Raw genomic sequence first — 16,148 nt, forward strand, 5'->3', positions numbered from 1 at the left:
GATCTTATTGAAACATTTAAGATTATGAAGGGGCTTGATCGGGTGGATGCGGTAAGGATGTTCCCAAGGATGGGTGAAACTAGAACTAGGGGGCATAATCTTAGAATAAGGGGCTGCTCTTTCAAAACTGAGATGAGGAGAAACTTCTTCACTCAGAGGGTAGTCGGTCTGTGGAATTTGCTGCCCCAGGAAGCTGTGGAAGCTACATCATTAAATAAATTTAAAACAGAAATAGACAGTTTCCTCGAAGTAAAGGGAATTAGGGGTTACGGGGAGCGGGCAGGAAATTGGACATGAATTTAGATTTGAGGTTAGGATCAGATCAGCCATGATCTTATTGAATGGCGGAGCAGGCTCGAGGGGCCGATTGGCCTACTCCTGCTCCTATTTCTTATGTTCTTAAGGTCTGACTGCTGCATTTGCAGCTCAGACTGCTGCCTTGGAAGCTCATACTGCTGCTCCATTGGCTCTGGGGACCATAACGGGGCTTCCAGGGCGTCACAGCACTCCAGCAATCCGTTCTCCAGCCGATCACCAGGATTGCTGAGGCGCCGCCCTGGGAGAGTGACAGTAGCGCCATGACAGTCGGACCTGCTGTCCTCTCTCAGGACAACAGCAATCCAGCTCCCACCCCTGCCGCTCCGCCAGTGCCCCTGTTGTTGCCTGTCGGCCAGCCAGGCCAGACTGCTGCAGCCCATGCTGAGATGGTGCAGTCTGAAGCCGGGCCCTCCCGGCCCAGAGCTGCTCGAGGTCATCCACCAAGGCCATCTGCACGTTCCTCCATTGAAAGCCAGCAGCCTCCCACCACCCATGCTCCAGCCACTGGGGAAGCACCTCGTTGGAGCACTAGGATAGGTAAAGGCACACGGACAACAGGCACTAAGGGAATGCACAAGGGGGAATAGTTCTGTTATGTTTGCATATTTTCATTTATTAATCTATAAATGAGACTTTGATTTTGTATTTGGTGGTGGTTTTTATTCATGCAATGAGCTGAGAGGGAAACTAATGTGTAATATGATGGAGGGCGATTTGATTGTCTTGTGGGAGGGGAAAGGTGGGGAATGTCGGACTATTGGTGAGTTGGGGGATGTAGTTCCAATTATTGATACCGGGCATGGATCAGGCGAGCACACAGAGCGCTTGCAGACAAGGCTTGTGGTTCCTGCTGCACCCTTGCGTCCTCTTCCACCTCCTCTTCCGGCTCCATCCCCTCCTCCTGCTCCTCCTCAGCCTCTTCCTCCTCCACCTCCTCTGCCTTTTCTTCCTCACCCTCCTCCTCCACCTCTGGCTCAGGATCTTCTGCAGTCATTGGTGGCAAAGGCTGATCCCTCATGAGGCAAGGTTGTGCAGCATGCAGCAGACCACCACAAATCTGCCCACCCACTCAGGGGAGTCCTGCAGGGCTCCTCCAGACCGGTCGAGGCAGCGGAAGTGTTGTTTGAGGAGGCCTATGGTGTGCTCTACAATGTTGCGTGTGGCAGCATGGCTCTCATTATAGGCCTGTTGTGCACGTGTGTGTGGGTTCCTGACCGGTGTCATGAGCCACGTCATGAGGGGATAGCCCTTGTCGCTCACTAGTCAGCCTTTGACTTGCCGAGTCGGGTGAAAGATAACTGGCACGTTGGACTGCCACATGACGAAGGTGTCATGACTGCTCCCAGGGTAGCGGGTATCGACCTCCATGATTCGATGCGTGTGGTCACACACCAGCTGCACGTTGAAGGAGTGGAAGCCCTTTCGGTTGATGAAGACGGCTGAGTTGATGTGCGGGGCACGCAGGGCAATATGTGGGCAGTCCATGGCACCCTGCATCATGGGGAAGCCAGCAATGTGGGCGAACCCCCGTGCTCGCTCGTTCTGCTTGTCTCTGTGGAGAGGGAAGGTGATGAACCTGTTCCTCATGTGGTACAGTGCGTCTGTGACCTCCCTTATGCAGCAGTGCACTGCAGACTGTGGGATGTTGCACATGTCGCCAGCGGAGGCCTGAAATGCTCCTGAGCCGTAGAAATTCAGCACCACGGTGACCTTCACAGCCACAGGCAATGTTGTCCTCGCCCTGCTCTGAGGCTGCAGTTGTGGCCGCACCAGTTGACAGATCTCGGTCACGGCTTCCTTGGTGAACCTCAGGCGTCGGATGCAATCCTCCTCGATCATGTTGAGGTAAGACAATTGATCCCTGAAGACCCTCATTGGATACGGCCTCCTGCTCAGTGCCCTGCGCCTCCTCACCCTCCCTCTCCTCGCAGCTTGACCTGCTGGGCGTGGCCTCTCTGCATGATCCCAGTCGTGATCAATGCCCAGCGGGAGCCCAAGCAGACCGCCCATGGTTGCCAGGAATGTTCCACCAGGGTTGTAGTTTCCTGACCCGTAAGGCAATACCTGCCAAAGCACTCTCAAAAGTAGTGTAGGAACTCTCAATAAGAATAGGGAGCTTCAAAAAACACTTCCTACTCCTCCAGCAGCCAGAAGCAATAATCCAGCAACTAACCTGCAACACCCACATGGTCCCTTTAAATAGCACCGATGGAGGGTCCTTCAGGCACTGTATGAAATGTTTCGATGGTCGGGGATAAGACTGTGTGTTGAGTTGAGTGTTAAGTCCCAAAATGGTGTCCATCACTTTAAATCAGCGTTGCACACTGATTGAATCCATTTTCTCCCTACTTTACATGTTTCCAGCGTTTGGGATGCTAACTCCGATACCAAGATGGCGTCTGGCGTGCGCATCCAAGACACCATCTTGGATGTCGGAGGGGCCGTGTAGCGCCGAAACAACGGGCGCTACACGGCCCAATTTAGCGCCCGATGTCATTTTCACATGGAGAACGGGTCGGATTTTGCAGTGAGCAGCGAATGAACAGTGTTTGCCATTCGTTAGATTTGCCGTTTGCCCATTGACTTTCTTTGAACTTTTGCACAGCAAGTTCCTGAAAATTAGAAACCCAAGTGGCGCGGCCCCCCCTACAGGGCATCTGGGACCCGTGTGAACGGGACCAGCAACTGGGTATCTCCTTAATCAATCAGATCGAAGAATCGTTAATGAGTAAGGCAGAGTCTGAACCAGGAAGTGTAAGTTCGAATAGTGAATTCAACATCAGATCAGGTACAGAAAGAGAAATGAAGAGCGGGAAAGAAAGATTGGATTCAGAGAGTGAGAAAACGTAAGAAAAAAATTTTATTCAAATTTTTATAAAATGTCCAACAATAATTAAAATCTGAATTAATGAGACTTCACACTTGTAAAAGTTAATTTTCATGCCAGAGAGGTTGTTTGGCATTAATTAAGACTTACCACACTGTTAAAATGGTACTTAGACTTGAAATGACTTGACTTGACTTTTGTTGGGGAGTTTGGTCCGTATCTACGACGTCAGTGCAGGGACTTCACACTGTTCAATACATTTGAACGGGGAGTCAGCCCGTGAGACGTTGTTCCCACAGAGCTTACGGAGAGGCAGTGCATCTCGGACAGCAATGTCTGGGCTTTGGCGTTTAACGACGCGTGTGCACTCGCTGGAAGTTACTGTCCGATTTGCACACGAGCGCGGTGAGCCTCATCGTTATTTTTACAGCAAAATCCAGCCCAACATGATTGTTGAGGACTGTACATTTCACACTGATCTTGTATTGTGTTGTTCATGGACATTAAAGTAATAAAAAAAAGCCTATCACTACATTCCGTACATTTAAGTTGTTCACACCTTATGATAAAAGGGACTGAAAGTTTAAAAGCCCGAAATTTAAACGATACAAAAATAAAAGTGATACAAAAAGCAATTAATTGTTTAACATAAAAGCATCAGGATTGGTATCACAGTGAATTCACAGATCACTCGTTCAATTCAAATCACTGCAGTAATCTCACTGGTCCTTACACCAGTAATCTGTCTCACACTAAAACCACAGCCCTTACACCAGTAATCTATCTCACACTAAAACCACAGCCCTGACACCAGTAATCTATCTCACACTAAAACCACAGCCCTTACACCAGTAATCTCTCACACTAAAACCACAGCCCTTACACCAGTAATCTTTCTCACACTAAAACCACAGCCCTTACACCAGTAATCTATCTCACACTAAAACCACAGCACTTACACCAGTAATCTATCTCACACTAAAAGCACGGCCCTTACACCAGTAATCTATCTCACACTAAAACCACACCCCTCACACCAGTAATCTATCTCACACTAAAACCACAGCACTTACACCAGTAATCTATCTCACACCAAAACCACAGCCCTTACACCAGTAATCTATCTCACACTAAAACCACACCCCTTACACCAGTAATCTATCTCACACTAAAAGCACGCCCTTACACCAGTAATCTATCTCACACTAAAACCACACCCCTTACACCAGTAATCTATCTCACACTAAAACCACACCCCTCACACCAGTAATCTATCTCACACTAAAAGCACGCCCTTACACCAGTAATCTATCTCACACTAAAAGCACACCCCTGACACCAGTAATCTTTCTCACACTAAAACCACACCCCTTACACCAGTAATCTATCTCACACTAAAACCACACCCCTTACACCAGTAATCTATCTCACACAAAAACCACAGCCCTTACACCAGTAATCTATCTCACACTAAAACCACAGCACTTACACCAGAAATCTATCTTGCACTAAAAGCACAGCCCTTACACCAGTAATCTATCTCACACTAAAACCACGGCCCTTACACCAGTAATCTATCTCACACTAAAAGCACGGCCCTTACACCAGTAATCTATCTCACACTAAAAGCACGGCCCTTACACCAGTAATCTATCTCACACTAAAACCACGGCCCTTACACCAGTAATCTATCTCACACTAAAAGCACAGCACTTACACCAGTAATCTATCTCACACTAAAAGCACGGCCCTTACACCAGTAATCTATCTCACACTAAAAGCACGGCCCTTACACCAGTAATCTATCTCACGATTATTTATCTTATTAGCAATAATATCAGCAGGGACTGGTGGACCTCGTAAATCTGCTTCTGTGGATTTCAATCCCAGTCTGGATGTTCAGAAACAAAACAGATCCAAGGTATTTAGTTTGTTTTTGATGAAATCTCCTTCACTTCATTCCAGATTTGATCCACCTGTTTAAACTCGTTCTTAAAATCTGCAATAAATGAAATAAAAAAGTGTCAGTTCTATAAATTGGGTGAAATGAACTTGTGTGTGACGAGCAGCTGGTGTTCAGTTACCTGGTAAAGGATCCCGTCCCTGCCACTGAGACAAGCCCAGCTTCATGAAAATTTTCACGTTGATTTTCATTTCATCCTCCAAATGGACCTTTTAACGATAAAAATAGTGAGATGTAGTTTCTGTTTTTTACTCTGTGTTTCAGTACCTGTTTATTACCTGATATGGAACGCTGTGTGTATTTCAGTACCTGTTTATTACCTGATATGGAACGCTGTGTGTGTTTCAGTACCTGTTTATTACCTGATATGGAACGCTGTGCGTATTTCAGTACCTGTCTATTACCTGATATGGAACGCTGTGTGTATTTCAGTACCTGTTTATTACCTGATATGGAACGCTGTGTGTATTTCAGTACCTGTTTATTACCTGATATGGAACGCTGTGTGTGTTTCAGTACCTGTTTATTACCTGATATGGAACGCTGTGTGTATTTCAGTACCTGTCTATTACCTGATATGGAACGCTGTGTGTATTTCAGTACCTGTCTATTACCTGATATGGAACGCTGTGTGTATTTCAGTCCCTGTCTATTACCTGATATGGAACGCTGTGTGTATTTCAGTACCTGTTTATTACCTGATATGGAACGCTGTGTGTGTTTCAGTACCTGTTTATTACCTGATATGGAACGCTGTGTGTATTTCAGTACCTGTTTATTACCTGATATGGAACGCTGTGTGTATTTCAGTACCTGTTTATTACCTGACATGGAATGCTGTATTTCAGTACCTGTTTATTACCTGATATGGAATGCTGTGTGTATTTCAGTACCTGTTCACCACCTGATATGGAACGCTGTGTGTATTTCAGTACCTGTTTATTACCTGACATGGAACGCTGTGTATTTCAGTACCTGTTTATTACCTGATATGGAATGCTGTGTGTATTTCAGTACCTGTTTATTACCTGATATGGAACGCTGTGTGTATTTCAGCACCTGTTCACCACCTGATATGGAACGCTGTGTGTATTTCAGTACCTGTTTATTACCTGATATGGAACGCTGTGTGTATTTCAGTACCTGTTTATTACCTGATATGGAACGCTGTGTGTATTTCAGTCCCTGTCTATTACCTGATATGGAACGCTGTGTGTATTTCAGTACCTGTTTATTACCTGATATGGAGCGCTGTGTGTATTTCAGTACCTGTTCACCACCTGATATGGAACGCTGTGTGTGTTTCAGTACCTGTTTATTACCTGATATGGAACGCTGTGTGTATTTCAGTACCTGTTCACCACCTGATATGGAACGCTGTGTGTATTTCAGTACCTGTTCACCACCTGATATGGAACGCTGTGTGTGTTTCAGAACCTGTTTATTACCTGATATGGAACGCTGTGTGTATTTCAGTACATGTTTATTATCTGATATGGAACGCTGTGTGTGTTTCAGTACCTGTTTATTACCTGATATGGAACGCTGTGTGTGTTTCAGTACCTGTTTATTACCTGATATGGAACGCTGTGTGTGTTTCAGTACCTGTTTATTACCTGATATGGAACGCTGTGTGTGTTTCAGTACCTGTTTATTACCTGATATGGAACGCTGTGTGTATTTCAGTACCTGTTTATTACCTGATATGGAACGCTGTGTGTGTTTCAGTACCTGTTTATTACCTGATATGGAACGCTGTGTGTGTTTCAGTACCTGTTTATTACCTGATATGGAACGCTGTGTGTATTTCAGTACCTGTTCACCACCTGATATGGAACGCTGTGTGTATTTCAGTACCTGTTCACCACCTGATATGGAACGCTGTGTGTATTTCAGTACCTGTTTATTACCTGATATGGAACGCTGTGTCTATTTCAGTACCTGTTTATTACCTGATATGGAACGCTGTGTGTATTTCAGTACCTGTTCACCACCTGATATGGAACGCTGTGTGTATTTCAGTACCTGTTCACCACCTGATATGGAACGCTGTGTGTGTTTCAGTACCTGTTTATTACCTGATATGGAACGCTGTGTGTATTTCAGTACCTGTTTATTATCTGATATGGAACGCTGTGTGTATTTCAGTACCTGTTCACCACCTGATATGGAACGCTGTGTGTATTTCAGTCCCTGTTTATTACCTGATATGGAACGCTGTGTGTATTTCAGTACCTGTTCACCACCTGATATGGAACGCTGTGTGTATTTCAGTACCTGTTTATTACCTGATATGGAACGCTGTGTGTATTTCAGTAGCTGTTTATTACCTGATATGGAACGCTGTGTGTATTTCAGTAGCTGTTTATTACCTGATATGGAACGCTGTGTGTATTTCAGTCCCTGTTTATTACCTGATATGGAACGCTGTGTGTATTTCAGTACCTGTTCACCACCTGATATGGAACGCTGTGTGTATTTCAGTAGCTGTTTATTACCTGATATGGAACGCTGTGTGTATTTCAGTCCCTGTTTATTACCTGATATGGAACGCTGTGTGTATTTCAGTACCTGTTCACCACCTGATATGGAACGCTGTGTGTATTTCAGTACCTGTTTATTACCTGATATGGAACGCTGTGTGTATTTCAGTACCTGTTTATTACCTGATATGGAACGCTGTGTGTATTTCAGCACCTGTTTATTACCTGATATGGAACGCTGTGTGTATTTCAGTCCCTGTTTATTACCTGATATGGAACGCTGTGTGTATTTCAGTACCTGTTCACCACCTGATATGGAACGCTGTGTGTATTTCAGTACCTGTTTATTACCTGATATGGAACACTGTGTGTATTTCAGTACCTGTTTATTACCTGATATGGAACGCTGTGTGTATTTCAGCACCTGTTTATTACCTGATATGGAACGCTGTGTGTATTTCAGTACCTGTTTATTATCTGATATGGAACGCTGTGTGTATTTCAGTACCTGTTCACTATCTGATATGGAACGCTGTGTCTATTTCAGAATTTTCAGTCAGAAAATACTATTAATGTAACAGAAACCTTCATGCTGCTGAATTCCTGCAACACGCTGTCTGCTGCATCTTTGAAAATCTTCGCCTTCTGTTGTTCTACATGCTCTTTCAATATGTTCTGAATGGAAGTCAAGATTTTTGCGCCCTTTTTCTGTGCAGCTTCTGAAAAAAGAAACAAATGTTGTCTGGGAAGAAATCTTGCAAATGTGTCAGTACTTCAGTGCCCAACTCTCGAGAATACACTGCACACTCGTACCATTGTATCAGCCTTTCAGTGCCCAGCTGTCTGTAACGCACTGTACCCCTATAACAATCTTTCAGTGTTTGTGTGCCCAGCTGTCTGTAACAGACTGTACACCCACAACAATCTTTCAGTGTTTGTGTGCCCAGCTGTCTGTGACGGACTGTACACCTATAACAATCTTTCAGTGTTTGTGTGCCCAGCTGTCTGTGACGGACTGTACACCTATAACAATCTTTCAGTGTTTGTGTGCCCAGCTGTCTGTGACGGACTGTACACCTATAACAATCTTTCAGTGTTTGTGTGCCCAGCTATCTATAACGGACTGTACACCTGTACCAATGTGCCGTTGTTTCAGTGCCCAGCTATCTATAACAGACCAAAAGCAAAATACTGCGGATGCTGGAAATCTGAAATAAAAACAGAAAATGCTGGAGAAGCTCAGCAAGTGAAGCAGCGTCTGTGAAGAAAGAAACAGAGTTAATGTTTAGGTCGAAGACATTTTGTCAGAACTAGAAGATGTTGAAGGGTTAACGGTTTTTAAGCAAGTACAGAGCGAGGGAAAGGGGGGAGGAGAGGGAAGAACAAAAGGGAAGGTCTGTGATAGGGTGGAGGGCAGGAGTGATTAAATGATAAAAGGGATGGTGGTGCAAGGTGAGGAGGGTGGGAATGGGACAGGGTAAGAAACAAAAGATGGGTCTAGAGTAGCTGTAAAATGGCAACAGCAGAACTATAATGCTGATTATTATTGTCTATAACAGACAGTACCTTTGTATGCTGGTTTCATTGTACATTGAACAGACAAAGCAGCTGCTTTATAAATGTCCATCTTCCTTTTAATTATCAGCCTTTCCAGGTCGCTTAATAATGCATTGAGCTGTAACAGGATTTAAACTCATTAAAATCACATTGTACGTCCTGCAGTGTGTAAAGCAATGCACCCGTAGTTTGTAAGTACGCAAATAGTCCAAAGTTCCTCTTTGATTTTGTCAGCGACACTGTGCGTTCCATTCAATGTGTGGCTGCTTTTATTTTTCTGATATTGCATTAGCAATTGCACCATCTATATGTGTCTCTATTTTTTATTTAATCGCTGAGACTGTGCATTTCCTGTCCGACAGTCTCTGTGTTATACCGGCATTGTATTTCTGCTGGGTCACAGGGCACAGGATAGGAGGCAGAGTGCTGCACCGTCAGGGATCTCGCTGGGTCTGAAGCGATGGTATCAACATGAGCTGTGAATGGGCGGTGCCAGCGATAGTATTAACATGAGCTGTGAAGGGGCGGTGCCAGCGATGGTATCAACATGAGCTGTGAAGGGGCGGTGCCAGCGATAGTATTAACATGAGCTGTGAAGGGGCGGTGCCAGCGATAGTATTAACATGAGCTGTGAAGGGGCGGTGCCAGCGATAGTATTAACATGAGCTGTGAAGGGGCGGTGCCAGCGATAGTATTAACATGAGCTGTGAAGGGGCGGTGCCAGCGATAGTATTAACATGAGCTGTGACGGGGCGGTGCCAGCGATAGTATTAACATGAGCTGTGAAGGGGCGGTGCCAGCGATAGTATTAACATGAGCTGTGAAGGGGCGGTGCCAGCGATAGTATTAACATGAGCTGTGAAGGGGCGGTGCCAGCGATAGTATTAACATGAGCTGTGAAGGGGCGGTGCCAGCGATAGTATTAACATGAGCTGTGAAGGGGCGGTGCCAGCGATAGTATTAACATGAGCTGTGACGGGGCGGTGCCAGCGATAGTATTAACATGAGCTGTGACGGGGCGGTGCCAGCGATAGTATTAACACGAGCTGTGAAGGGGCGGTGCCAGCGATAGTATTAACATGAGCTGTGAAGGGGCGGTGCCAGCGATAGTATTAACATGAGCTGTGAAGGGGCGGTGCCAGCGATAGTATTAACATGAGCTGTGACGGGGCGGTGCCAGCGATAGTATTAACACGAGCTGTGAAGGGGCGGTGCCAGCGATAGTATTAACATGAGCTGTGAAGGGGCGGTGCCAGCGATAGTAATAACATGAGCTGGGAAGGGGCGGTGCCAGCGATAGTATTAACATGAGCTGTGAAGGGGCGGTGCCAGCGATAGTATTAACATGAGCTGTGAAGGGGCGGTGCCAGCGATGGTATTAACATGAGCTGTGAAGGGGCGGTGCCAGCGATAGTATTAACATGAGCTGTGAAGGGTCGGTGCCAGCGATAGTATAAACATGAGCTGGGAAGGGGCGGTGCCAGTGATGGTATTAACATGAGCTGGGAAGGGGCGGTGCCAGCGATAGTATTAACATGAGCTGTGAAGGGGCGGTGCCAGCGATAGTATTAACATGAGCTGTGAAGGGGCGGTGCCAGCGATAGTATTAACATGAGCTGTGAAGGGGCGGTGCCAGCGATGGTATTAACATGAGCTGTGAAGGGGCGGTGCCAGCGATAGTATTAACATGAGCTGTGAAGGGGCGGTGCCAGCGATAGTATTAACATGAGCTGGGAAGGGGCGGTGCCAGCGATGGTATTAACATGAGCTGTGAAGGGGCAGTGCCAGCGATAGTATTAACATGAGCTGTGAAGGGGCGGTGCCAGCGATGGTGTTAACATGAGCTGGGAAGGGGCGGTGCCAGCGATAGTATTAACATGAGCTGTGAAGGGGCGGTGCCAGCGATGGTGTTAACATGAGCTGTGAAGGGGGCGGTGCCAGCGATAGTATTAACATGAGCTGGGAAGGGGCGGTGCCAGCGATGGTATTAACATGAGCTGGGAAGGGGCGGTGCCAGCTATAGTATTAACATGAGCTGGGAAGGGGCGGTGCCAGCGATGGTATTAACATGAGCTGTGAAGGGGCGGTGCCAGCGATAGTATTAACATGAGCTGTGAAGGGGCGGTGCCAGCGATAGAATTAACATGAGCTGTGAAGGGGTGGTGCCAGCGATAGTATTAACATGAGCTGTGAAGGGGCGGTGCCAGCGATAGTATTAACATGAGCTGGGAAGGGGCGGTGCCAGCGAAAGTATTAACATGAGCTGGGAAGGGGCGGTGCCAGCGATAGTATTAACATGAGCTGTGAAGGGGCGGTGCCAGCGATAGTATTAACATGAGCTGTGAAGGGGCGGTGCCAGCGATGGTATTAACATGAGCTGGGAAGGGGCGGTGCCGGCGATGGTATTAACATGAGCTGTGAAGGGGCGGTGCCAGCGATAGTATTAACATGAGCTGGGAAGGGGCGGTGCCAGCGATGGTATTAACATGAGCTGGGAAGGGGTGGTGCCAGCGATAGTATTAACATGAGCTGGGAAGGGGTGGTGCCAGCGATGGTATTAACATGAGCTGGGAAGGGGCGGTGCCAGCGATGGTGTTAACATGAGCTGTGAAGGGGCGGTGCCAGCGATGGTGTTAACATGAGCTGTGATGGGGCGGTGCCAGCGATGGTATTAACATGAGCTGTGAAGGGGCGGTGCCAGCGATGGTATTAACATGAGCTGGGAAGGCGCGGTGCCAGCGATAGTATTAACATGAGCTGTGAAGGGGCGGTGCCAGCGATAGTATTAACATGAGCTGGGAAGGGGCGGTGCCAGCGATAGTATTAACATGAGCTGTGAAGGGGCGGTGCCAGCGATAGTATTAACATGAGCTGTGAAGGGGCGGTGCCAGCGATGGTATTAACATGAGCTGGGAAGGGGTGGTGCCAGCGATGGTATTAACATGAGCTGGGAAGGGGCGGTGGCAGCGATAGTATTAACATGAGCTGTGAAGGGGCGGTGCCAGCGATGGTATTAACATGAGCTGGGAAGGGGCGGTGCCAGCGATAGTATTAACATGGGCTGTGAAGGGGCGGTGCCAGCGATAGTATTAACATGAGCTGTGAAGGGGTGGTGCCAGCGATGGTGTTAACATGAGCTGCGAAGGGGCGGTTCCAGCGATAGTATTAACATGAGCTGTGAAGGGGCGGTGCCAGCGATAGTATTAACATGAGCTGTGAAGGGGCGGTGCCAGCGATGGTATTAACATGAGCTGTGAAGGGGCGGTGCCAGTGATGGTGTTAACATGAGCTGTGAAGGGGCGGTGCCAGCGATAGTATTAACATGAGCTGGGAAGGGGCGGTGCCAGCGATGGTATTAACATGAGCTGGGAAGGGGCGGTGCCAGCGATGGTATTAACATGAGCTGGGAAGGGGCGGTGCCAGCGATAGTATTAACATGAGCTGTGAAGGGGCGGTGCCAGCGATAGTATTAACATGAGCTGGGAAGGGGCGGTGCCAGCGATAGTATTAACATGAGCTGTGAAGGGGCGGTGCCAGCGATAGTATTAACATGAGCTGTGAAGGGGCGGTGCCAGCGATGGTATTAACATGAGCTGGGAAGGGGTGGTGCCAGCGATGGTATTAACATGAGCTGGGAAGGGGCGGTGGCAGCGATAGTATTAACATGAGCTGTGAAGGGGCGGTGCCAGCGATGGTATTAACATGAGCTGGGAAGGGGCGGTGCCAGCGATAGTATTAACATGGGCTGTGAAGGGGCGGTGCCAGCGATAGTATTAACATGAGCTGTGAAGGGGTGGTGCCAGCGATGGTGTTAACATGAGCTGCGAAGGGGCGGTTCCAGCGATAGTATTAACATGAGCTGTGAAGGGGCGGTGCCAGCGATAGTATTAACATGAGCTGTGAAGGGGCGGTGCCAGCGATGGTATTAACATGAGCTGTGAAGGGGCGGTGCCAGTGATGGTGTTAACATGAGCTGTGAAGGGGCGGTGCCAGCGATAGTATTAACATGAGCTGGGAAGGGGCGGTGCCAGCGATGGTATTAACATGAGCTGGGAAGGGGCGGTGCCAGCGATGGTATTAACATGAGCTGGGAAGGGGCGGTGCCAGCGATAGTATTAACATGAGCTGGGAAGGGGCGGTGGCAGCGATAGTATTAACATGAGCTGTGAAGGGGCGGTGCCAGCGATGGTATTAACATGAGCTGGGAAGGGGCGGTGCCAGCGATAGTATTAACATGGGCTGTGAAGGGGCGGTGCCAGCGATAGTATTAACATGAGCTGTGAAGGGGTGGTGCCAGCGATGGTGTTAACATGAGCTGCGAAGGGGCGGTTCCAGCGATAGTATTAACATGAGCTGTGAAGGGGCGGTGCCAGCGATAGTATTAACATGAGCTGTGAAGGGGCGGTGCCAGCGATGGTATTAACATGAGCTGTGAAGGGGCGGTGCCAGTGATGGTGTTAACATGAGCTGTGAAGGGGCGGTGCCAGCGATAGTATTAACATGAGCTGGGAAGGGGCGGTGCCAGCGATGGTATTAACATGAGCTGGGAAGGGGCGGTGCCAGCGATGGTATTAACATGAGCTGGGAAGGGGCGGTGCCAGCGATAGTATTAACATGAGCTGTGAAGGGGCGGTGCCAGCGATAGTATTAACATGAGCTGGGAAGGGGCGGTGCCAGCGATAGTATTAACATGAGCTGTGAAGGGGCGGTGCCAGCGATAGTATTAACATGAGCTGTGAAGGGGCGGTGCCAGCGATGGTATTAACATGAGCTGGGAAGGGGTGGTGCCAGCGATGGTATTAACATGAGCTGGGAAGGGGCGGTGGCAGCGATAGTATTAACATGAGCTGTGAAGGGGCGGTGCCAGCGATGGTATTAACATGAGCTGGGAAGGGGCGGTGCCAGCGATAGTATTAACATGGGCTGTGAAGGGGCGGTGCCAGCGATAGTATTAACATGAGCTGTGAAGGGGTGGTGCCAGCGATGGTGTTAACATGAGCTGCGAAGGGGCGGTTCCAGCGATAGTATTAACATGAGCTGTGAAGGGGCGGTGCCAGCGATAGTATTAACATGAGCTGTGAAGGGGCGGTGCCAGCGATGGTATTAACATGAGCTGTGAAGGGGCGGTGCCAGTGATGGTGTTAACATGAGCTGTGAAGGGGCGGTGCCAGCGATAGTATTAACATGAGCTGGGAAGGGGCGGTGCCAGCGATGGTATTAACATGAGCTGGGAAGGGGCGGTGCCAGCGATGGTATTAACATGAGCTGGGAAGGGGCGGTGCCAGCGATAGTATTAACATGAGCTGGGAAGGGGCGGTGCCAGCGATGGTATTAATGTGAGCTGGGAAGGGGCGGTGCCAGCGATGGTATTAACATATGCTGTGAAGGGGCGGTGCCAGCGATAGTATTAACATGAGTTGGGATGGGGCGGTGCCAGCGATAGTATTAACATGAGCTGGGAAGGGGCGGTGCCAGCGATAGTATTAACATGAGTTGGGATGGGGCGGTGCCAGCGATAGTATTAACATGAGCTGTGAAGGGGCGGTGCCAGCGATGGTGTTAACATGAGCTGGGAAGGGGCGGTGCCAGCGACAGTATTAACATGAGCTGTGAAGGGGCGGTGCCAGCGATGGTATTAACATGAGCTGGGAAGGGGCGGTGCCAGCGATGGTATTAACATGAGCTGTGAAGGGGCGGTGCCAGCGATGGTGTTAACATGAGCTGGGAAGGGGCGGTGCCAGCGACAGTATTAACATGAGCTGTGAAGGGGCGGTGCCAGCGATGGTATTAACATGAGCTGTGAAGGGGCGGTGCCAGCGATGGTATTAACATGAGCTGTGAAGGGGCGGTGCCAGCGATAGTATTAACATGAGCTGGGAAGGGGCGGTGCCAGCGATGGTATTAACATGAGCTGTGAAGGGGCGGTGCCAGCGATAGTATTAACATGAGCTGGGAAGGGGCGGTGCCAGCGATGGTATTAACATGAGCTGTGAAGGGGCGGTGCCAGCGATGGTATTAACATGAGCTGTGAAGGGGCGGTGCCAGCGATAGTATTAACATGAGCTGTGAAGGGGCGGTGCCAGCGATAGTATTAACATGAGCTGTGAACGGGCGGTGCCAGCGATAGTATTAACATGAGCTGTGAAGGGGCGGTGCCAGCGATAGTATTAACATGAGCTGTGAAGGGGCGGTGCCAGCGATGGTGTTAACATGAGCTGGAAAGGGGCGGTGTCAGCGATAGTATTAACATGAGCTGTGAAGGGGGGTGCCAGCGATAGTATTAACATGAGCTGGGAAGGGGTGGTGCCAGCGATGGTCTTAACATGAGCTGTGAAGGGGCGGTGCCAGCGATAGTATTAACATGAGCTGGGAAGGGGTGGTGCCAGCGATGGTATTAACATGAGCTGTGAAGGGGCGGTGCCAGCGATAGTATTAACATGAGCTGGGACGGGGCGGTGCCAGCGATGGTATTAACATGAGCTGGGAAGGGGTGGTGCCAGCGATAGTATTAACATGAGCTGGGAAGGGGCGGTGCCAGCGATGGTATTAACATGAGCTGTGAAGGGGCGGTGCCAGCGATAGTATTAACATGAGCTGTGAAGGGGCGGTGCCAGCGATAGTATTAACATGAGTTGGGATGGGGCGGTGCCAGCGATAGTATTAACATGAGCTGTGAAGGGGCGGTGCCAGCGATAGCATTAACATGAGCTGGGAAGGGGTGGTGCCAGCGATGGTATTAACATGAGCTGTGAAGGGGCGGTGCCAGCGATAGTATTAACATGAGTTGGGATGGGGCGGTGCCAGCGATAGTATTAACATGAGCTGGGAAGGGGCGGTGCCAGCGATAGTATTAACATGAGTTGGGATGGGGCGGTGCCAGCGATAGTATTAACATGAGCTGTGAAGGGGCGGTGCCAGCGATAGTATCAACATGAGCTGTGAAGGGGCGGTGCCAGCGATAGTATTAACACGAGTTGGGATGGGGCGGTGCCAGCGATAG

General features: G+C 48.8%; 1 protein-coding gene across 2 annotated transcripts in view; it reads right to left on the minus strand.

Moving 5' to 3' along the window:
* Nucleotides 1-3,160: 3,160 nt before the first annotated feature.
* LOC137342483 (nuclear GTPase SLIP-GC-like) overlaps nt 3,161-16,148 on the minus strand; it is a 156,444-nt gene continuing 143,456 nt past the window's right edge. Inside the window, exons 17-20 of one of the 2 annotated variants that reach the window (XM_068006372.1) lie at nt 9,158-9,266; nt 8,177-8,310; nt 5,230-5,317; nt 3,161-5,144 (exon numbers count right to left, since the gene is read on the minus strand). In XM_068006372.1, coding sequence (XP_067862473.1) covers nt 5,071-5,144; nt 5,230-5,317; nt 8,177-8,310; nt 9,158-9,266 — 405 coding nt within the window. In that variant the 3' untranslated portion in view covers nt 3,161-5,070. Of the gene's footprint in view, nt 5,145-5,229; nt 5,318-8,176; nt 8,311-9,157; nt 9,267-16,148 lie in introns of those variants that run through there. The other variant, XM_068006374.1, reaches the window with a different exon arrangement.

The sequence above is a fragment of the Heptranchias perlo genome, chromosome 26, assembly GCF_035084215.1.
Source record: "Heptranchias perlo isolate sHepPer1 chromosome 26, sHepPer1.hap1, whole genome shotgun sequence".
NCBI classification, from domain to species: Eukaryota; Metazoa; Chordata; class Chondrichthyes; order Hexanchiformes; family Hexanchidae; genus Heptranchias; species Heptranchias perlo.